Source organism: Drosophila miranda, chromosome 3, assembly GCF_003369915.1.
Source record: "Drosophila miranda strain MSH22 chromosome 3, D.miranda_PacBio2.1, whole genome shotgun sequence".
Lineage (NCBI taxonomy): Eukaryota > Metazoa > Arthropoda > Insecta > Diptera > Drosophilidae > Drosophila > Drosophila miranda.
The window spans coordinates 22,645,983-22,670,060 of NC_046676.1; the positions used below are offsets into that span (position 1 = coordinate 22,645,983).

General features: G+C 48.1%; 1 protein-coding gene across 1 annotated transcript in view; it reads left to right on the forward strand.

The window, feature by feature from the left end:
- Positions 1 to 290: 290 nt before the first annotated feature.
- LOC117188099 (homeobox protein cut) overlaps positions 291 to 24,078 on the forward strand; it is a 46,394-nt gene continuing 22,606 nt past the window's right edge. The window contains exons 1-2 of the mRNA XM_033391430.1: positions 291 to 1,214; positions 21,733 to 22,420. Coding sequence (XP_033247321.1) covers positions 1,149 to 1,214; positions 21,733 to 22,420 — 754 coding nt within the window. The 5' untranslated portion in view covers positions 291 to 1,148. The remainder of the gene's footprint in view (positions 1,215 to 21,732; positions 22,421 to 24,078) is intronic.

Below are 24,078 nucleotides of genomic sequence, written 5' to 3' on the forward strand. Positions count from 1 at the left end.
ATCTTTGCTAATGCTTCCCCGGATTCTACTACTATTTCTCACTTGAAATTAACTAGCGATACACGCAGGCACACAGATACTCCTACAACGGAGAGAGCGTGGCTTCCAGCCAAGAGAAACGCTCTCACCTTTTTAACTGTGTGCGTGTCGGCGTTGTGTCGTTCGTGACTCACACACACGAAGGCGGGCGGCATTGAAATTGGGGATGAGAACGAACTGTATGGGGAGCCGAAGGCAGCCGGCGCCGCTGCCAACTGCAAATGCGAAAGAATGCCGTCAGTTGCCCGCCAACTTGAGCTGTGAGAGGACGCGCCGCTCAGATACAAAAATACAACGATACACAGACACGCCTGCAGAGTCGATGGTCGATCGGCCAGGGATTGAGAGCCATTAGCCTGTTAGCCAATCAACTGCCTAACCAGCCGGACGGACAGACCACAGACAGAAGCCAGACGGAATTAGCCAGAGAGTGCCGTCCCGATCTGCAGACGGGGATCCCACAACGAGCTCGAGAACTGTTATCGATTCGCGGGAGCCGGCATTTGACACGCTGCGCTGCCTATCCTGACTGTAGGCCCATCTCGGCTCAGTTCCCGATTTTATGGCTACGGCTATGGCGTGCCTGCACTAATGATGTCGCGTCAAGAGCCACTGCAACAACAACAGCAACACCCAGAGCCAGAACTACAGCTAACAAGAACTGCATCAGTGGAAGCCGCGCAGCCTTTTGGAAGTCGTCATCGAATCCGTTCCAGCCAAGTTGCAAGTTCGAGGCGCGCGTTTACCTGACCGCCCGTGTTTCAGTTTGTTTGAGTGTGTGCCTGTGTCTAATTTGCCTCTCCGCCAACGCCAACTCCAACGCCAGCGTCACCGTCAACCCGCTGAAAAAATCTCCGGGCAGTAATCGAATTTGGAATCGGTATTAAAATCGGACCATACCTTTACCTTAGCCCCTTATCGCGCTTCAATTTACAATTTACAATTTACAATTACAATCAACCACTAACGAATCGCAATAAAATCAGAGTTCCCCATTCGAACCGTTCAAATTTGAATCAATTAATGCCAAAGCGAGCCTGCTGCATCTGGCAATAAAAGAGAGAAAAGAAAACCCCACGAGCCAATTAGAACTTTGAACCGCCCGTACGATGGACTTCCAGAGCGCCATGGAGACTTTTGCCGAGGCCTGGGTGGCAGCCAATGCCGGACAGCAGGTGAGTTTCTGTTCCATTCCGATGCAACACGATCTGATCTGATCTGATCGAAGGGAAATGTCCGTTCAGGAGACGGAGATTACTAATAGTAATCGCTATCGTAAATAGATTTTGTCATCGTCATCTTCTTCGCATTGCCGTCGGCACTTCACGCCTATTAGGAGGCACTAAGTCAGCCATAGAGTCGGTCCGATCTTGCGCCCGACTGCCCTGCGGAATGGGGTTCCGCTCTGGCTGAATCAGTTCAAAGCAAACATATGGCCAAATGGTAGTGATAACGTGTGTAGATATGCGCTCGTTTTGCTATTTATGCAGATTAAGATAATCCTTATCGGCTGAGATTTTCGAGATCGGTGCTGCTTATCATGCAACACGCAACACTTTCGCTATGCCCTCGCTCTTCTTGGTTTACTCCATTATATTTATCTTTTCCGTTCTGTTCTGTTCTGTTCTGTTCGTGTCCGCTCTGTTCTGTTCTGTTCTGTTCTGTTTTTGTTTGTTTGTCGACTAATTGCATTGTAAAGCCGATCCCCCAGTCGAACGGAACTGCTCATCCGACTCCCTCTGGCTCCCAGCTCCAGCTCCGAAAGTGGGTTGAGTTCTCAGGTTGGGGGGCTTTTGCCAGGCAGATAAGATAATCCCGACGGTAACTTTGACAAATGCTGGTAATTTCGGCATAAGGCGATGACGCCGCAATACCAAACTTAGATATCGATGGGGATGAGTTCGGGGTAGGGGCATGAAGCCTTCCGACAATATAGAACATTCACCGTGTGTACATCGTTGAATACTCTTTGGGCTTTGCCATCGCGTCATCGCCGTGTGAGTACACCGAGTTTTATCGTGGCTCGGGTCTCGAGCGCCCCGTCACCCAGTCGCTGTCAGTGATATCGCAATTAATCCAAATAAGTGCGATAAAATTGATTATGAACATGCTGGCGTGATTAGTCCAACCCTCAGTGCAGGGGTTGTGGGGGATCGCTCATACACATGTCACACACTCACACACTCGCACACACACCAGATATCTTTGTATCTGTGTATCTCTGTGCTCCGGACTCCGTTTATTAGCAGACATAATTGATTATGTTGTGTGAGTGTAATTATTATATTTATCTGGGGCTCTGTGTTCCGATTCTGACTTCTGCCTTGGTCTCAGCCCAGCACAGCACAGAACAGCACAGCCGTTGTCAAACTCGTTGATATCGGTACAATATCGGATGAAAACAGGGTGACTAATCCATGAATTTATGTTCTTTATTTCTATCTGATTTCCAAATGAGATTTGGCCCCTCAGTGTTGTAAATTAAACAAATCCCAATCGCCAGAGTCATCCAGAGGCGCAGGGCTGGAGGGGACCTATCGTCATTGTCTTCTTGCCCGAATCATGCCACAAAAATGATTGTACTGCCCAAATCGAAGAGCTTTCAGAAACAAACAGCACAAAGCCACAGTCACTCCTATATGGGGCCATATACCCTAGCCAAAACGTAATACCCGGTCCGGCCTCTAATCAGAACTCTGCCATTTACACAGGAGGATAAAGATTAAAAATATAACCTCGATACGCCTTCAGCTAAATTCGGAAAAGCACTTTCGGGAGCAATATACGGGTCCCTTAGGGGTGATCGCTGATTAAAGGGCTTTTATTTCCAGAAAAAGAGGAACTAAACTATCCATAATCGTTTTGGGGAACCGAGAGAAATATTTTGTGTTCTCTAAAACTTAAGATTTAGTTGGAAAGTTGGTTGATATTGGTTCGGAATCCATTGGGCATATGCTAGGGAATTCGCGTCTTCGACTCACTCCGATTCTCCTCATCTTCTTCTTGGCTTTTGGCTGGTTCCTATTTTTGACAGTTTTATGTGTCGACGCATATGCTTAGTGAATGGGATTAAGATAAGACGCCGTAAGTTGGTCGTCCTCCTCCTCCTCCTCCTCCGGCCGGGCCAGATAGTAAACCAGTATGGCCAGAATGGGTATAAATAAATGAGAATTCTTTCGTAAAGTATAACAAATCATTTTCAATACCAAATCCGCACGAGTTTAAGTATGTGTGTGTGTGTGTGTGTGTGTGAGTGCGAGTGTGTGTCACATTTTGGTGATTTCTTTTGCTTTGAAAACTAATTATTAAGCATTTAGTTTTATTGTTGTGATAATTTTTTTGGGTTTTTTGTTTTGAGGGGAAAATATTGAAGCCCACGAATAGATAATGCCGTGCGGGGTCGCTGTCGCTGTCTCTTCATACACGGTTAGATCACCCCCTCTGCTGCTTCCTCTTCCATTCCCGCCAGATAGGACGTCTTATAAATTATAAATGGTTCGACTTTGTCTAATCTGTGAGTGCTGGAAGGCTGAAACTCAGATAATGGAATATTTATTAATTGAAATCTTCTTTGGTTTGTGCTTCCTGCTCAATGGGCCCGATCATCTAATAGTCATTTCCTCCACTCCCCCTTCCCTTCGCATCCCAGCCATTCAATTCATCTGTCTCGTCTCGTCTCCAGCCAAGACTAATGATAATCGGGTTTAATCTGGCCGTGCAACGAATTCGGATTCTTATTCCGATTCCCGAAGCCCAATGCATTCTACTCTTCTACTCCGCACTCCTGCGGCTCTCTTCCCACGTTTTCGGTTTCGTTAAATTCCGGTAGTCAAATGTCCATTAAATGCTGCTCATAAATGTCCAAACTGTTTGTCATCTTTGTTGTTGCTGGAGCACGGGCACGCCTTCTGTTGGTTGGCTTTCTTTCCATCATCTCCTCCCCCATCGCCTTCCACTGCTTTTCTTCCTCGTTCAGTGTCATCTCTCTCTCTCTCTGTCTGTGCCGCTGCCCATTGTCCTCTGTCTTCATCGGGGTCTAGCACCTTTTCCAAACTCATTCTGTTGGGGCATTCCGTATTTATCAGGGCTTAAGCATGTTCCCCAACCATTTATCCCTCTCTCTCTCTCTACCCTATGCGACGTTGATCTCTTTAGCGTTTCTTCCTCTTGATTGTAACACATTTTTAGCATTTCATTCTACGCTTTCTCAACTCATCTCTTCCCCCCCTTTAACCACCGCTAACCACCTCTAACCCCGATCTCACCATTCGACAGTTGAGCGGCTTTTTACCGCCCGATTATGCGCCTTCGCGGAGTTTGCATACAAACGATATATGTATTTATATAAAAAGGGGGTTTATTAATTATTCAAAGCCGATTGGATTATAATAATTTATAATGATTATTAACATAAGAAGCTGAAGCTGAAGCTGGACCTGGCCCCTGATTCCGATTCCGATTCTGATCCCCATTCAGATTCTGCGTCAGCTTCTGTTGCGGATTCTGAGCTCCAATCAAACTGAGAGCGTTCGCCGGAACGGGAAATAAGCGTATGAAAAGCATCCCCAGCCCAGATACTCGTATCGGAGACAACGAAAATGCTTTAAGTTAATTACAAGCTGTCAGGTTGTCGGTGGAAGTTCTCTATTTCTGTTTCTATTGCTATTTCTTCATTACTTTTTGGCACTTGCAGCGGCCTTAAATCAATTCTCTCCAATTTTCCGTGTTCGGTTTTCGGTTCATGTTCATGTTTCGGGTTCTCTATTCCCCAATTTCAAAGGGGCCGCTCTCCGGCTCTCCGGCTCTTCTGCTGCCCAGATAATCAACAAAACGTGTTCGACTTGTTGAGTTTTTCTTTCTGCACTTATCATAAAACACCTTTCGGGCTGTCTTGTTGTTGTGGTTGTTGTTTTTGTAGTGGTTCTCTGGCTAATGACACCTTGATAAAACGATTTGTAAGACATTGCGATAAAAGCGGTTCAGGCTTTGTAGCTTAAGGCGAGCCAAACGCTGATAAAAAACAGAAAGAGTACACCACGAAATAGCCGAAATGGAAAAGTTCGAGGGAGTGATAATAACCAGTTTGGGAAATTAACTTGTAGGAGAAAATGGAGTGAATCTAGAGTCTGAAATTCCCCTCCATGTCTCCAGATATTTGTTTGGCAATTTATCATTCAGCTTAATCGGAATGCGCAGACCCTGACAAAACACGGAAAAACCATCGAATTTTATACAATTTACGCATCTCCGAGAGCACCTCCCAGCGCTTCCACCCCCATTGTCACCTTTCTCATTCTTAATTAGTGGATTTAGCTTGTTCCATATAGACACTGGACGAGTTTCTTTCCCCTCTGCAACTATTTATACATGGGGCCGGCAGGCAGGCAAATCCCGATTCACATAAATATCCGAATGTTTTGAAAATTATGACAAGTGGAAATGAAATGAATATCTTGCGGGATATGTATATGTATATACATATATATACTTATGTACATATATGTACGTTTGTATGCCATATGAACGTCTGTATATATAGTATAGATGTGAGTTTTGGCTGCTTATAAACTTTGGTTCTGATTGCCGCGCCGATCACGATGACATTGTGGGGCTTACACGAAGGTATTTTTGGTGTTGAAGATTTATTATTTATCACTAATACGCCCCGTTGAAAATCATAAGCTGCAGAAGCAGAGGCTGAAGCAGAAAAGCAGCAGCAAAGACAGAGGCAACGATTTCTACAAGTCACAGACACAATCGGCTCAGACAAGCAAGTCCCAGCATACATATTTCTTTCAAGCCGAGTCAGAGCCAACAAAATGTCGGTAACCTCGTCTTATTTAAAGTATTAACTGCTAACTAATGTGCGACACATTATAAAAGAGACCCACGGTGGCAGAGTGGCAGAGAGGGAGCCGGGCGGAGAGAGGGAGCATATCAATATCGCTGGCAAGCCAAACAGGTGATCGCCATCACAGCACAGTGAGTAAGCGGCGATCAGGCCGGTCATCGACAAAAGGGATTATATTTCCTAAGCAGGCCCAACAAAATGTGACCAGAGCTGGACCTGGTGCTGGAGGTGGAGCCGGTGAAGCCTCTGGAAGCGTACTTAATGCGGCGATCGTTGCTCGCTGCTCGCTGCTCGCCCGACGATCGCTGAGCTGCTTAACTAAATCCGGCTTAAGATCCAACACACGAAATTAATGTCGCTGGAAAACACAGCAAAAGTCACACATTAACAGCGGACGACGACGACGACGACGACGACGCCGATCGCCGCTGCTCTGATGCCCAGGAAGTGGCGATCACCCAGCAGCGATCTCTCTCTCTCTCTCTCTTTCTTTCTTACCCTCTCGTTCTGCTACTAATGGGGAGAGGAAATGCTCAGCACTTCTTCTCCGTTTTCGTATCGGCGTGTGTGTGTTTGTGTGTGTGTGGACATCTTACAGAGGATTAGTTTGAATTTGCAGCAGAAAGCGGAATACGGGAAAATAAGCTACTTGCACATTCCCCCCTCTCAGCTACTCAGAGACCCGGTCACTCCCCGCTCCGCTGTCAATAACTAAATTGCTTCAAATTACCGACGATTTATTGGCGATCGACGGTCCACCGCTTTTCGCTACTGTGAATCAGCTAATCCACTTATCTGTCCCGTCTCTAGACTAGCCCTCTCTCTCAGACCCGTTCTGACTCTGGCTCTCCATTCCTCTCTCTCTCTCTCTGAAATCGCACCTCTGGTTCCATGAGGCTTCAATATGAGTATATTCATAATTTTAATCAGAGCCGTAAACGAGGCCCACAATTAAGTCGCCAGCAAGACGATAAATCGATCATTAACCAATTTTAATCTATACAAGGGGTGACCAGCCGCCTTTTATCCAAATCTAATCAATCGCCGATCCCCATCACATCCCCATCCCCCATGTGTGTACATGTACGTACATACATATATCTAAATGTGTAAATTACTGTGTTTGCCTTTTTATCAGAAACCTTTCGACATGATTATGGACTGGACAGACTGGAAACCCAAAGAATTACTATCCATTTAGGTTCCTAAGTTTATATCAAATGCCCCGACACTGTCGGCGGGTTAATCTAATCGCACGGGTCTCTGGGAATTATGCGCCAGTTTCGGTATCGATTTGACCGCTCCGCTCCGAAGATAACCACCAGCGGCAGGTCCAAGATCGAAATGTGCCAGAAATCGAGCCATGGCATTCGATAAATTTCCAGTGCTATCTTAATGAAGCGCCCCCGATTCGGGGACTGGGAGTGTGTCTCCGAGCAAACAGAACTTGATTGATTGGACACACAATTAACACAATCATATCATATTCTGAATTCGATTCTGAATCCCAATCCAAGTCCTATGTCCGTACGATTTCAGAAGAAGAACTTCGCATAGGGGTAGGGTAAATATTCCCTCGTCCCCCAGAGATTTGTGTGGCTGACAAAGTGTTGACCAAACGTCAAATCCCCGTAGCTCATCAGCGACATTCGTGGATATGTGGGTTGCGTGCTTGACAATAACCCTAGTACTAACACTGAAAAGGCAAATCAATTCCTGTACAAATTGAAAGCTTTACCAGGTGACCCTCACTCCTACACCGATGCCACCTATGCCTGGGTCATCGGTTGCATGTCAGACGACGATAGCCGCTTATCGGTGTCATCGTATTTTGTTCGTGGTGGTGGTCCCCACACGGCAAATGCAACCTGGCTTGGCTAAACTTTGCGTGTTAGCTAAACCTAATCCAATGCTGTCCAAAACTGCAGAGGGGCTGCTGGGGGCTTTGGCGGGTGCTAACGGTTTAGTTATGGCACGCCATGTGGGCGGGGTAATGTGATGTGAATGTTAGCTAATCTGCATGTGGAGCAATCACAGAAAACACTAATTGGAAAGAGTCGGCGGGAGTCGATAGTCCCCTTCCCCCAGCAGGAAGTTGTCAACGGTCTCGGTCTCCCAGTCATTCCATCATTCACTCAATCGTTCATTCATTTATGCCCCAACCATTCAATTATTCGTTCATTCTGTCACCTTACCCGAAGAGACTCGTACAGATCATGGAAATACGCTTATGTCGGATTATCCTATAATTTATGTTTTCTGCTCCCTGCCCAGACAATGGATTTGCCTTTGCAGCACGCACACCTATACATATAATTGCCAAGATCATTACACATACATACAAGGACAGAGAGAGAGAGAGAGATCGATATGAAGAGAAAAGGAGGCTAATGACAATGAGAGAAGAGGAAGCGCTCACGGCAGGGAATAGGGAACAGGGAGCCGGGAACAGGGGCAGATGACAAAACAGAAATTGTGTCATTCGATTGCAGGATCGGGAGGCACAAGAAGAATGAAGAAGAAGAAGGAAGATACATGCGGAGGGGCGAAAGAGGCAGGGCAGCAGCAACCGGAAGCGTAATCGAGCTAAACGAACGCCGTCGGGGAAGTGATCAAATGTGCGTGTGTCCGTTTGGGTGTTTGTGTGTGGGTTAACCCATTGTGCCAAAGAAGAAAACAGAAAAAAAAAATGAGCGGGAAGCGCTAAGGAAAAACGCTATGAGGAAACTCACCCAGAGACGGACCCCGAGACAGGGCCAGGGCCAGAAAGAGTAAAAAAACCTTTCTGGGCCTGGCCAAATGGCCAAAGGCCAGGAATGAGGGGAGAACTGGAACCGGAAAAAAACGGCTAGAAGACACAGAGACAACCACCAAAGGTCCCCCCACGTGCAATTAATAAAATACGTTAAGGGAGAGGGGAGCTGTTAGAGAAAGAGAGATAGCCAGATATGGCCAGAGAGATAGAGGGAGATACGAGTACATGTATATGTACACACTCGTATATTGTAGATCCCTGTAGCTATGGCAATGCAAACAGGTGAGGGTGACACTCGACTGAGGGCGATGGCGATGGAGGTCCTAGACAAGTCATCAGGTCTACGTCGAAGTCGGAACAGCTGAAATGCTGATGAGAGATGCAAAAGATATGTATCTATGGGATGGGTGTACTGCGTAATGTAGAGAGCTAACTAAAACCGAATAAATTGATCGTTTTCTAAAAACTTTGAGGGCCTGAAGATAGGAATGTACCCATTACTCGGAGAAACATAAAGTAATTTTAAAGATCTTTGAAGTTGAACAGATGGCTAAGATAGTTTTCACCCGCTTACCACCATCAGGGATGTGAATATTGAAACGACGGCCACTTTTGCTGCTTACTTAATTTCCCCGAAACACTCAAATGGCTCTCCTCGGTGCATTTCCTGTTCGAGCGGTGATTTTTTGGGGCTGCAAAAACGGTTTCTGCTTAAAAATAAAGACATATTCCGATGTTTAGAGAAGAAACCGATTCCGAGTGTCGCCAAAAATTTTCTACCGTGCGGGAAATATATTTCGGTTTAGAGAAATTCATATGTCTTCGGGCAAACACTCGTAAAGTCGCGAGCATTAGGGCTTGGGGCGTGGGGCACGTGGTGGGGTTTGGTGGTGTGTGCGGGCCGTTGAGGCGTGGTCCTCGAGAGCAAAGCCCATAAACTTACATAGTTGGGCCTGTTTAAAATGCGCTTAATAGTTGCAACATGTGTCGCGGAGAGACAATTAGGCAATAAAATTAATTCACACCAAGAAAAGCATTAAATGCGACGCCAGACACGGTGCAGCAAGGTGCCATTTTCCACTTTCCACTTGCCGCCTGCCACTTGCTACTTGCTACTTGCCACATGCCATGTGGAGTGTTGCCACTCGGCCTGGCCATGCAACATATTCGCACGCGTAACTTGGAAATTGCAACTCCAAGCTGGCTCTGGCCAACCGCTACTCCTCCTCCTGTCCCCTCCCGTGCCAGCACATTTGGCGCGTGTTCACTGACAGTGCCCCATAGCCCATCCCCATACCCGCCCTCTCTCTTTAATTGCCTCTTTTTCGTTCGTATGTTCTATGAATCGGAGTTGGGTGGCACACGGAGAGGGGACACTGGCATTTGTCTACAAATAATTAAGCCAATCAAACGGGACAAAAGTGTTGGCCTCGCCTGAAAACTGTCAGCAAATGCATAAAACCATTATTCGCAATTGCAAGAGCGAACGGCGAAAAGAAAACAGCAGGGAAATAAACAGGGAAATCCACTTCCCATGCGCCCTTCCAGAGGCGAGGCTGTGCGTTTACGAGTTCAGGAAGTTTGACGCCAGCCGCAAAAAACGATGGAAAGAATACACTGGAGAAACTCTTAGAGAACCGCACCTGAATGGGAGACTAGCTCTGGCTCCACTTTCCTTTCCATCTACTGTCCTTCGGAGAGCCCCGTAACAATAACCGATTAACAGGACCATTCATCCATTGGTCACAACGACTGACGGGGCTGCAGCTTCGATGGGGCCCAGGGCCACAGCACGTGCTGGATGTGAGGGCCAGAACACAGTTGGCACACGTCGAAAACGGCTTCCTGGCTTCCTGTCAGACCTCGGGTTTCACTTTCAGCAGGAGCAAGACTGCGACTGCCTGTAAGAAGTAGGCCAGGACACTGCTGTCCTCCGGCTGTTTGCAGCACGAACGAGGGTGCTGCGAGGCCACATCCGATGTGTATGCTCTGATATGATAATCTCGAAATCGAGAGCTCGCACCTCATTTGTGCCACAGAAGCAGCAGCCGCAGCCGCAGCCGTACCGGAGAGGTCTTGCTCTTAGGCTCTTCCCCCATTGAATGCCAGAGTGCTTCCTGTCGCTCGGGCAATAAAAACGGGAATACTCGTCTCGTACTTCCAAGGTGAAGCTTGGCATGTGTGTGTCTCTGTCCCTGTTTCTGCCCCTGTCTAATCGTTCCCCGTGAGCAAAAGAGGGGGCTGTACGTCATTTGGTCTCTTATCATTAACGACTTTTGTTTTTTTTATTCCCTTGTCTTTTTCTTGCGATCTGTCTGGTCGCCGCCTCATGCTCTTCTGGCTGGCTCCTTCAGCCCCTCATGCCATGGCCAAAAGCGAAAACAATGGAACGGCTTGTTCGGGGGAGTGGAGTGGGAGCTGGCGGAGGAAGCGACCTATCACAACTAGAGCAAACATTTTAATTGGTCCCTCATTTGGGGTGCGGGATGAGAGAGCGATGGGATCCATGTCCTTTGTGCAGGTACATCCCTGATCTAATCAAGCTTCGTTAAGGCTAACGGTGAAAGCTCACTGCCTCCCTCTCTCTCTCCTCCCTCACTAGTCACATTCAATCTCCACCTCTCCTCCATTAGACCTTTGAAGTTGTCGTCGTGTTCACATGTCCTGTTCGTTCCTCTCTTTCTCTCATTTCACATCCTGTTTAGAAAACATTTTGTTTTGTCTGATGTATACTTTTTCTGTTTTTTTCCCTGTTTCTTTTTTTCTGTCTGTTTAGGCCAAAGCCACACAAATTAAGTTAACTTCCTGTCTGTCTATGGCTAATAGCAAATTAATAAGAGCGTCCGGTCAATTTGGCTTGCGGTTTTCTCCCGCTTTTCCCTTTCGCTCGTTCGCTTTCGTTTTGTTTTGTTTTATTGCCGATTGTCCTGCTGTGGGTGTGACCCTGACTCTGACTCCTGCTTCGACTCGGACTCTGACTCCTTACTGCCGACTCCTGTCTCCTGACTCATGACTCCTGTCTCGACTCTGAATCGGAATCGGACTCGCCGTCAGCTGGCTGCCTCCTTAGCCAGAGCTCTACGCTCCTTGGCGCCTGCCCTTGACACACATACTTGGCCCAGGAAGGAACCGCATCTCATCCTCTTCTTTTCCACTTGAATACCCCTCGGTGGCGGCCTCAGCTGTCCCGGCTGCCCCTCCACCCCCGATGCAGTTACATTGGGAATGCAGTTTCGCACTGCTCTCCTCTGCAATTTTTATCTAAGTAGGGCTCTCGGCTATCTCCTTTGCCGTTACCCAGACACAGTCGCAGGCCCAGTTGCAGGCCGCTTCCTGTTCTTCCTTCCTTCTCTTACAAGACCCCTCGGGCTGGGCTAAGGTGAGTTCTGGGTCCCTAGTTCCGTGGTTCCCTCGTTCCCTAGTCCTGTTTTCTACTGCACTTGCGCTCAGCTAAATGTCAAAGCAAACTCCTCCGACTCCGACGCAACTGCACTTACAGAAAGGACTCGCGGGTTCGGGTTCATGTTCAGGTCCTGCTCGGCTGCCTATCCCGTACAGCTGTTCAAATGTTGTGCAATTGAAATTAAAATCTATAGGATGGAGGGGTCTTTTTCCTGTGTTTTTTATGCTTTGTTTCGCAGGATTAGAGCATCTGACGCGGCGGATCAGTCGAAGGAGTCAAGTCATTTGGAATGGCTTTCGTGTGTGGGCTTCAAACGGAAATCTTGCGTCCAACTCGTTTCACTTTGTGATCTTTAAATCCATTTCCATTCTTAGGTGTCTAACGAATCATCTTCTATCCCATCTGTTTTCCTTTTAAGCATACAAATGTATTGTATTTAATTTCGTTATATCTCTTTGCATCGCATCCAACTGTAATCGATTTAATCTGCAGACTATTGTCAGTATGCTTTCCATTCCATATTATTTTCGTCTTCCTTATATCCCAATGCTGTTTCCCTGATAATCCCAATTAAAACTCAATATCATACATATGTATGTATATAGTCCCTACCCATAGCATTTGTGATACACATATTCTCTGGGAATCTAGAAGCCGTAGAACTTTTATCAATTTAAAGCAAAGCAGACTTCATTTACATATTTATTGAACGCCGTAGCCATTCCATGGCCCCGGACAAGGCTGCAGGGATGTGCATATCCACTCCCGCAGTTGCCCCTTCCCCAGTAACGCTGGGGGGATATTTTTCACATTTTTAGCTTAATTGCATTTGGCTGGCCGCACGTTTCGTCCAATGTTGCTGTTGTTTGTCTTACGCTCGTCTGCGTCTCACGTGCAACACAACATGGCAACAACGGCAGCAAGTGGCAACAGCAACTGGTATTTTCATAGCTGTCTTTGCTAATAGACACATGCACACACAGACGCAGACCCACAGACAGAGACAGAGAGAGAGCCCGAGACTCGCCGACGGACGTGAAGTGCATTTTGCAGCTTGCAACATTGCTGCAAAGTCAAACAATTGTCGATGGGCAGAGATGGCAGATGATATAGTAGCTGTTTGTGGGGGCAATGGAAGGGGGAGGTGCCACAATAGGGGGAGTGTTTTGTGTTTTGTGGCTTGTTAAGTTTAAGATTGTTTGATATGGGTGCAGGTCGGCGACTAGCCCCCCTCACCGATGGGGATGGCAACGTGTTGCACTTACGAGGCTTTCGGCGCTAAAAGACATGTTTTCAATTATGATTGCTGGCGTGTCTTATTAATTACGTCTATCAAGCGATAGGCAGCATTTAGTTCGGCATTTAGCCGGGGCATGGACAGGGAAAGGGGCAGGTGTAGGGGCAGGGGTAAAAAGCTACGGGAAGGAGCGGTTCAATGTTTAATTGTGCAGTCTATGGAAGAACTGGGCTAGGGAGCTGTAGGGAGAAGGAAACCATCGATGACATTGGCTTAAGATCCATCCATCTATATATCTGTATATCTGTGTGTAAGCCGAGAGATCGCCACTGAACAATCTAACTGATTGCTTACAAATGAATCTCAATTAGAATTAATTCAAAACATGAACCGGGTATTATTTACCCATTTGACACTCACGCATACACCCAATCGTCACACAGTGAGTGTTAGAAGTACACAGATATGAGTGGCAGCACACCACATATTGACACACATCAGAGAAAGATGTGGTGGAGGCGGCGGAGGAGGTGGAGCTGGAGTGTAGTGGAGTGGAGGCTGGATGGAATGGATCATCAAAGAGAGAGTTTCTTGAAGCAGATGGTTGGAACTCGGGATGCCTGGTAGCTGTGGCTGCTGCTCCATATCAACGGCATCAATTAATTTGGTATTCGTGATTCTACTTAACATCGATTGACCCCGACAGATTAGTGAGCGAAGCGAACGAAATGTTGAACTTTGCTTTCGAGAAATTCCTCCGATCCGAGCGATGGAGGAGCTGGAGCTGGAGCCCCTCCCTGTAGGGGTTGTGACGCAAATTGTCCAGTGGCTGTGCGATTATTTACATCTATGTATGATACAGATACGAGTATTTCAGTTAATTGAGCGCATAACTCGCACATCTCTAGAGCGGGGCCAGTAGGAGCTCTTCTTTCGGACTCGGTTTCGGTTTTGGGGGCGCCTACGGGCTTAATTGGTGCGATTGAATTAAAATCGTTTGCTGCCACTTGATGGTTGCGCCTACCTCTACCGCCACAGCCCCCGCTGCCTTCCCCTGTTTGACGTAGCAGTGTGGCCGTCTTTGGGTGTCGATTAGGCTCACAGATCACTTGATTGCTTTGCTCTTGGTTTGCTTAAATGATTGATCAATGAGCCAATTGTGTGCGAGAGTCGAGAATCAGTTTAGAATTTGCATGAATCTCGGCATTGGGACGGGGCGCTCTTTTTATTGATTGATAAATAAAATATATAGATCTCAAGTGAGACTAATTTGAGAATCGAACGATTACATAAGCCGAGCAAGCGATGGAGAGCCGATCGGTAGACAGACAGTAGAATGAGAGCGGCTTGCCGGAAGGTAGTCAGTCATTTACTGGATCCTCTTCATGAGAATTTGTGAGCTTCATAAATTGTTTCCTGCTCATTTGGCCGTGACAAAATTGTGTCCCCTGGTATCGCCCATTCGTCCCTTCCCCTGTTGGCTGCTCATCCGTTTTTATTTCTAACTTTTAACCTATTTAATTGACTTATAATTGGAGTAACCCACACAAACAGAGCGGGAGAAGGTACGGGGCTGCGACGGGACATATGTCTAGGTAGTAATTTGCTGAGCAAGGAATTCCTCAAGCGCAACACGGACCGGGGCCAGAGCAGGGCCATAGAGGGATGGCAGGCCAGGAGCCGCACAAAGGATCATGTGAAACAGTTAGCAGGCAGCCAGAGGCAGGTCACACATGGACGCGTTTTCCAGCCGGGCCAGAGTAGTGGTACAGCAGCAATCGAGGAAATTATACCGCCCCGACATGTTGAACTTGAAATTGTAATTTGGCATTCGGCACTCGGCACTCGAGGCTCGACGTTCGACGTTCGATGCTTGGCATTTGGCATTGGCAAGGGCACCTACATATGCCAGGATGTCGTTGACAAACGGCAGGGAAGTCACATGCGGGGTTGTCACTGCAGTCACCGCTTTCCTCTAGCTATCCCTCGGGGTTGCCAACTCGGAAGAATGTCCGCTGTCAGCTGTGACTCTCCCAGAGGTAAACGGTGAAATAATCATTGGTCAAGGGCTGGGGTACAGCCACTTCTTCACAAGACTCGACTGTCAGCGCAGGTGCTTAAGTCACATTTACACTATTTTTTCGGGTATTTGAATACAAAACTTGAAGAATTATAGAATAAAGATAAATATCTCCTATCCCCTCCTAACTTTCGTAACATTTTCCTACTATATCTCCATACCACATCCACCTCCCACTCTCCTTGGCCTGCCCTCGTGGCCCGTGATGGATCGCTTTAAGTGGACATCAAGTGTTAAGTTAATAATTTGCCAGGTTTTCTCATCGGGGGGAAAATACTTCTTCATGCTGGTAATTGAAAGAATGGAAAATGCCAACACACTTGGCGGCCACGAGAGAGCTTTATTAATTTTTGTATTTAAAACATTTCAAGCACTCGACACCTTCTCGTCTCCTCTGGCTCCGTTCTGTAGTCCCAGTCCGAGTCCCAGTGTCTCAGTGCCTGTCCACTCGCAGCCGTAGCACCAGTAGCAATGATCTCAAATTGATGACGAACGAGTAGAAATAATGAGGACGTTGCAGGGAGCCCGGAATGGGAGTGCAGGGACGAGCGATGAGCAAGGAACGCGCGCATAATCAAGGCTCGGCGACAAGACATGGCCGACCTGGTCCTCGACATCGACATCGACAACGCCATCGACAGGGACATGGACATGGGCATGGGCATGCCATTGCCAATTGGCGATTTGCCTGCTTTTGCGACGACCGCTGCTGGTTCTCCCCTTTATGATTATTGTTATTATTGAGTGTATGCCTCTGCAATTCAGGGCAAAGTCATCATTAATGCGTTGAGGCGATGCGATGCGACGGGATGCGAGGCGAGGCGACTCAAGTCGAGTCGAGTCGAGTCGAGTGCAGCAGGCATTACCGAAAAAACCATCCACCACCACCACCACCACCATCAGAAGCTGGAGCAGTAAAATAAAATGAAATGAAATATAATTAAATGTCGCTGATGCTCATGAGCATGCCCCCAGTCCAAGTCCAAGTCCAAGTCCCTGCGATGATCGTGGACGACGCTTCTGTTCTGATCGGTTCGTATGGAACGGGTTGGGGACGTGCCTGTTGGATCTGATCGGGTCGGGGCTGCGTAGCAGGGTAGCTGTTGGACGGGCTCGTAATTTGGCAAGAAATTCTTCCGCGATCGTCTGGGACTCGGTCTGGATCTGGCTATCGCTCCAACTGATCGCATACCAGGTTTCGCATCCAGCGTATTTTGTCAACCGGTTTTGGGATCGCTGCCATCGCACCACTAGGGCCGTCCCGGTCCGGCATTGTCTCTGCTTATCTGCGGCTTTGTGGCATCTTTAAATGGCGTTTTTTCGCACTCGCCAGCAGCTCGATGCGGGCGTCGATCTTGTTGGGAAGGGGGTGCTACTAGGGGGGATATGTTGGGGCGAAACGTTCGCTGATTTTTAATTATTTTGCACGTTGCAGCGATGTTCGCCATCGTTTGGGTTTCAGTCGGAGTTGGAGTTTGAGTTGTAGTTGGCCATGTCTCTGTCTCTTTCCGAGGCCAGTCCTTGTTGGCTTGTCAGGTTTTGCCTTTCGTCACTTCGATATTGAAACACTTAATCACAATTTCGTTAAGGATACAAGGCATGCATGGCACAGGCACAGGAGACAGGAGACAGGAGACAGAAATGGCAAAAGTCAAGAATATTCCAAAAATCTCATACAAATTACGAAAAGCAAATGCGAAGCAGACATATACAGAGACAGACACAAAGAAACACGAAAATGATATTTCTACGCGCCGAATTCCAAATGCTCGCATACCCCTCTCCATACGGGGTACGATACACCAGTGACCAGTGCGATCACTGGGGAATTTGACGAACACGGAGACTAGAGACCAGAGACCGGAGACGATGTGATGACGATGACGCTGACGATGATCGCCTCCCGCTGACGATGATAATTAATAACAGGGGCCGGGGCCGGGTCCAGCCCTGTTGAAAGACCATAAAAACGCTGCCAAACACCAATCATACGTTAAGAAAAAAAAAACCCCAGCATTGGCCAATGGAAATGGTAATGTCTTTGCGGGAGCTGCGACCAGGTCGAGGCTGGCTCCTCCCGATAAGCAAAAAAGAAGAAAAATCTCGAACAAGACAGAGACAACTCGGAAATAATCCCAGACAGAGTGGAATGTCAATGCCGGGTCTGGTCTGCTGTGCTCTGGTCTGGTCGGGGCTCTTGGTTACTCTGCTCTCTGTCCGTGAGAGCGATTAAGATCGCATGCCGCAGATCGCTGCTCAACTGATCAACACTTACAGAATGTTTTGGGGCACACAAACTGACAGAGAACATGACAGAGAACAAGGCCTGTCAGTGACAGGCGACTATAGGAGATCACATTGTGGAACCAAGAGAAGACGCGATTAGCTTATCCTTTGCTGTGCCATGCCCCCAAGACAAGACTCAGGATCTGGGCTAACACAGATTTGATTCTCACCGATCCAATCCGTTCGACGATCCGTCTGGCAGTTGATCAGTCATTCCCATCACGCAGCACTCGCGAGGCAAAAACAATTAATGCCTGCGACTGGAATCAAATGATATTTTACCAAGGACAAGACAGCGCCATGGTGCCAGGCGCAAGAACGATTTATAGCCCAAATGGAATGTGCCATACATCAGCCTCAGCAAAAGCCAAAGGATCAGAGATACTCCGTCGCACAAAAACAATTTGAGCAGGCAGGAGGACAGGAGGAGCACAGAAGGAGCACTAACAGAGGCAGTAGCTGCTGTCGATGATTAAAACACATTAAAAATCCAGTAGCCCCGAAAGTCCCGAAAGAAACTGCCAGTTTTTGGTCGGCCAGTCGCTTTTGGGGCCCAAACTAATTTCATATTTTTCATGCAATTGATGAAATTCCATCGAGCCCCCAAAAAGAGCCTTTCTGGGTCTGCAGCGGCTGTGGCAGTGGCAGTGGCAGTAGCAGTGGCAGTAGCAGTGGCTGCTGTGTGCATCTGTATCTGTGTCGCAATCAGAATCTCAGTCTGTCCGTCCATCCAGAACCGCAGTCCGTCTGTCCATTGGTCTGTCCTCTCGCTTGATGTTCGGGGACTACCTGTTGCGACGTGTTATTAGGCGACGTATTGACGACAAGCAAACGTCAACCCGAAACGTCAGCTCATCATATCATCGATTGATGCGCATCGCAACAGCCCCGACTCCTCTGCCTTGCTTTTTTGGGAGGCCTGTGCATATTTCGGGACTGACTTTTGGTAAACAGAAGCTCTTGTTCTGGAATTTCGAACTGAAAAAATACTGAGCAGAGAAGGGAAACACCGAAGGATGTGCCCCAATGCAGGGCCGCTTGGCCTCTAATTTCGCTCCCAGATTCGAGAGTGGCTTCGGGAGACCATCTTCTGCAGGGTCCGCTCCACACCCTTCTCTTCTCTTGTGTGAGGTGGTGATATTTGTGAGTGTAAACTGTCCCCCGGTCCTCCAGCAAGCTCTTCTCCGGCCTGGATCTGGTACCCGACCCACTCCAGGTCCAACAATGTACCGACGTGATTTTGTGCTTTAATGAGGATTATTAAATGCGAGATTATTATGTGCTGCAATTACTTTTCGCTGCCACTGTGCTCGGGGTTTCTTTTCCTCGTTTTCTTTGGTTCGTTCCTCTGCCTCGTCTCGTCTCGTTGTTTTTTGTGCGCCCCTTGATTTATTTTATTGAACCATAAAAATGTAAATTTTCCGCGAGACAAAAGACAAAGTTAATCGTTGTCAATTATGGCCTTTGACAGGTTAATATTAAAATCTACGAGTCGATGGGGAGGGGACCTTGATTGGCAGCATTCAGGGAGGATGATCGGATGGGCTGGCGGATCTGAGAGCGATCCGACTTGATTAATGTACTGATCGCCATTAAAATTCAGCCGGGGAATGGTAAAGTGTGATTGGGGATGGATTAATTGAAGGTTATTTTGCTCGCGAGATATCGGAAGTTATGCCACGACAGAGAAAGATCAGTCAACGAGAGATCTCTAGAGGAGAGGTTCTAAAAACACTTGAAAGAAGACCCACTTCTGTTTGCTCTCTCTCTCTCTCTCTCTGGATGATGACTCATTCAGGAGAGAAGACTTCGCAGCATGATTGCTGGAACTCAGGTTCCATAGAGGATCATCTTCTCCTGCCATTAATGCCAGGCATTTTGTGGCAGAATCTGATATGTTTGATTGTTTCAGAATTCGCGGCCGCCGGCCATTCAGTTTCCGGCCGAAGTGAGCGCCGTCCTCCCCCTAGGGCGGGATGCGGAAACGGGCAGGCTGCCCCCTGGAGGGGGGCTGTGGTGAGCAGCAGAGGGGAGTACCTCTATTAACATAATCACAACACGAGTCGCTCGTCCGCCGATCGTTCGATTCGTGGAGCAACCAAAAATTACGGCAAGTACGCGCGCGACGAAAGGGTGGAGAAGGGGGGACGGGGCTAAAGAGGCACAGGGGCAGATCAATTTTTCGGAAACCCAAATCACTGCAGGGCGATCAATTAAAATTTTGATCGAATTTTCGTCAATTTTTTGACATGTGGCCGGGAACAGAAGCCGGCCCGGCACGGCCCGGCCCGGACCAGCCTGGTCCAGCCTGGTCCAGCCCGATCTGGTCCCGTCCGTCGCTGTAGAGAGACAGGGAGAAGGCGAGATCAATGTAAGCTGAAATTGTCGGACGGCGGCCTTAGGCGATGCTTGGCTCTGTCTGCGGGTCCATCTCCATCGTGTCTCTCCTCTGTTCGTTTCGCCTTCGTCAGCGGCCGTGGCTGTGGTGAATGAAATTGATTAAAGCGTAAATGAATTTTTGCAGGCCTAAATCGTTGCTGATAGTCGCGAGAGGTTGGTGGAGGGGGATGGTCCCGGCCTGGCGATGATTATAACATAAGATCGATTGCTGCTTGTCGCTGATCGCTAACTCGATGCGGCTACTGTGGAAAGCAGAGAGACGCCGCTGCCACATCTACCCCATCCGAAACGACTTCTTGCCCCGCCACTGCCACCGACTGCAGGCAGCCTTTATTTTCTGAACATGTTTTCGGGCTCAGGATCTTTCTTCCCTCTGGTTTTTGTCCATGGCTTGCCCTCATTTGACAAACTAGCCAGCGGCGCAGCTCTCGATCTTAGGCTCTACCTTCGGCACCGATTTAAGTTTATCCGCACGATCAGCGCCAAAACCAAAAAGCAAAACCAAAGCGAATGCCAATGCCATAATTTTTTGTGTCCAACAACAGGAAAAAGTCAGTAGAGGGAATAAAGATTCCTTTGGATTCGGCTGGAATTCCATGCGTGCTCAGCCAGCATAAACGGTAAAAACGGTAGCCCCAGCGAGACGCTATAATTATTGGGGCCAATCGGATGATGTATGGATGAGATGGATGCGGATGAAGGGAGCAGCACCCGAAAGGTAGATCTCTTCAGGCAGGAGCTGCTTCAAAGGTGTCTGATCGAAAATATCCTTCCAAGGTTTCGATATCCACTTTCACTAAAAGTAAAAATAGAATAAGAGTTCTGGTTGATAGTGTCCTATACTCATATTTTGTGTGTTTAAAGTGCAAAGATTAGCATCCATCAGACGATGGATTGCCAGATTTCACAATTAACTTACTATATAATTATTCAAAATGTAAACATCTAGGGAGCTGCCAGTTCGTAGCGCATGCGAGTATGTACCATTGGAGTCGATCCAATCTTATTGGAAATGCCATCGCTAATTTCGCTTCGGGTCGCCTTTGGGTCTTCTGTGGCGGGGGTCCATCAATTGCTGCTTGGCATTGGCAGGCGGAGTGGGAATGGGAATGTGTATTGTGAAAGAGCTTTCAGCTCTTTAATGGACTGGAGAAGAGAGCCACATTAATTTAGTTACGCTTCGACAACGATCTCGAGTCGGAGTCGGAGATCTCCGTCCGCATCATTAAAGACAATTTCGTGATTCGCCACGATTTGTGCAGCAAATTACTTGCTAAATTATAGAAAGCAAACACACACAGCAGACCCCCACACGCACAACTGGGTCTGGGTCCCCTTTTGGCTCACAAATCAATAGAAATCAACGCCTGTCAGGGCTCGGACTGCGACTGAAACTGAATCCGAGACTGAATCTTAGACTTTGTCCGATTCAGAGTCCGAGTCCGAGTCCAAGTCCGAGGCCTTGGCCCTTGGCCATTGGCCATTGTTGACTTAATCAATAAAGCGAATTTGGGTTGTTTTCTATTTCGAGACCGAAGAATGGAGGGATTGAAGAATGGAGACCGAAGTGGAGATTTCACTCGAGCATTTAGCTAAGTAAACAAGCGACAAATACGAGTACTCGCATCGTACCCAGACAATCGGCGGGTTATTCATTATCTCCTATTCTCTTCTCTTTCAGAGTCAGGCCTTGGCTTTGACGCGGGCAGCCAATGCGGCCGCCGTTGTGGCCGCCGCCAATGCCAAGTCCCCTTCGGCCTCTGTCTCCGCCGCCGCCAGTCTCGTGGACATGGCCGTTAAGAAGGAGCACTCGCTCTCGCCTCCCCACAGCGTGGTGGGCGTGGCCGGCGAGGAGGTGACTGCCATGCAGCATAGACGCAGCTCGTTGCAGGGCGTACAGGAGAAGCTCACTCAGCTGCAGATGCAACACCATCAGCAGCAACAGCAGCAGCAGCAGCAACATCATCATCACCAGCTCCAGCAGCAGCAGCAGCAACAGCTCCAACAGCAGCAGCATCAGCAGGGCGGTGGCGTGACAGGGGAAGGGGGTGGCCGTCGCTCCGCCGAGGGCAGTCCCTCTACCATCCATCCCGCCCAGCAGCAGCAACTGCAGCACCAGCAGCACGTGCACAATTCTGATGGCAATGCCCTGTCCTCGTCCACGGCATCATCTAGTCAGAATGCCACCCCAAAGAGTGAGAGGGATCGGGAGAGGGAGGAGCGCGTGGAGCGGGGCAGCATCTCTTGTCTGCCTCCAGCCGCCCTGGGCATGACCGTGGGCGTACAACAGGCCCAGCAGCAAGCGGAGAAGCTACTCAGCCATCCGGCCCTGGACTCGCGACGGGACTTCGACATCAGCAAAGTAAATCGTGAGTAAAGGAGCTTTCCAATTACTTCAATTTAATCAATAAATCACTCACTGGCCCAGGGGGCGTCCAGTCATCCCGGCGTCCATAGGGAGCAGAAGGGGGAGGAAGCAGCATAAATGCAGGAATTTACTTTACTTCTCCTCATAATCCGGTGCGTTGCGTGATTATTTGCATAGAAATTAGTCAAAGGCTGGGTCCCAAGCAGAGGGAAACTTTAATCACGTCAGCAGCAGATGGAAATTGTAAATAGAGATAGAAATGAAATTCCTTTCGCATCCACGTAGCCTGCCTAATCCATGGCAAGTTCATTTGATTTGCTCGCCGGGCATTTAGCACGTATCCTTCAGATATCGCACACACTCTATCACACACATGGCAGACACGAACGGACGTTTGAAGCCCATACACATGGCCGCTCTCCTTTGAGCTATGGCAATGGTAATCTTGTTTGGTTCATCAATAGTTTAACCAGGGACAAAAGTAAACCTGTGTCCATATCGATGTGTCCCGTGCAGTTGTCGCTATGCAGATGCTTATGCAAGGCAAGTATCTCCCAGATAGAAATAGCAATAGCAACTATGAAGCCTTCTGCATACCAACACAGCATGCGAGTGCCCACACGAACGAACCACTCTCACTCCCCCCTTCCCCATTAACTCGACGATGCTCAATCCCATTCAACAGAAGACACACAACACTCCTATATGCATCGAAATCCCCTGGATTAAGCATATGAAGCATTCATAACGTTTATTTTCTCTCTCTATCTCTCTCCCTCTGTGTGTGGGTAAGTGAGCGAGTGTGTGTGCGTGTGTATCTCTCTCTCTCTGTTTGTATCTCTGTCTATGGCTGGATACGTATACGAGCATGTGTGCATGCAAACATTTCCTACTGTCCTGGAGAGGTGTGGGTCGGAGGTCACTCTGCTGAGGCATTAAATGAACCGCACACACACTTGTGGAGCTTTTGTGGGTGAGGTGGTGGGTGCGATCTGGAGGAAGTTCTTTTCCATGGCTCAGTTCTTTGGTTCTGTTTGCCGTGGCTCCGTATATTTCTAGTTCCAACTCTGGCACTCGTGACGTATACATAACGTGCGGCTGTCCTCTGCTCCTTTTGTGCATCTATGAGGAGCAGTGTGCGAGTGTTTGTGTGGGAGTACACGTGCACCGTATGCGTTCAACAGGTGGCACTCAACTTGGTTGATGTTTGGGTCAATTTATGGCTTCTGCCTCACTTAATTTTAAAAGCAACACAACAATTGATGGTTCGCATTCCGCCGAAAAAGGGTGAAAAGGGGGTGACGTGACACAGGCGATAAATGAATCGATAAATGTCAGTAAAATCGCTGCTCCAATCGATTGTTGTCATTATTACAGCTCTCTGCTGCGCTTAAATGTTAATATTTTAAGCCGAAGCCTCCCTTGCCTGACATCATTTTCTATGCCACTTCCACATCCACATGGCGCACAGCTAAAATTCAGACTTAAGCTTAACCCTCTCACCGCCCACCCACTGCAAAAGGGGAGTCGAGCATGCCCCGTTCAGTTAGTTCGGTGCGTTGGATTTGAATTTTGTTGTGAATTTGTGAATGTCTCCCTCTCGTTGTGAGTGCGTGCGTGTGTGTGTGCGTGTGTGTTTGTGCGTATCTATGTAATGTG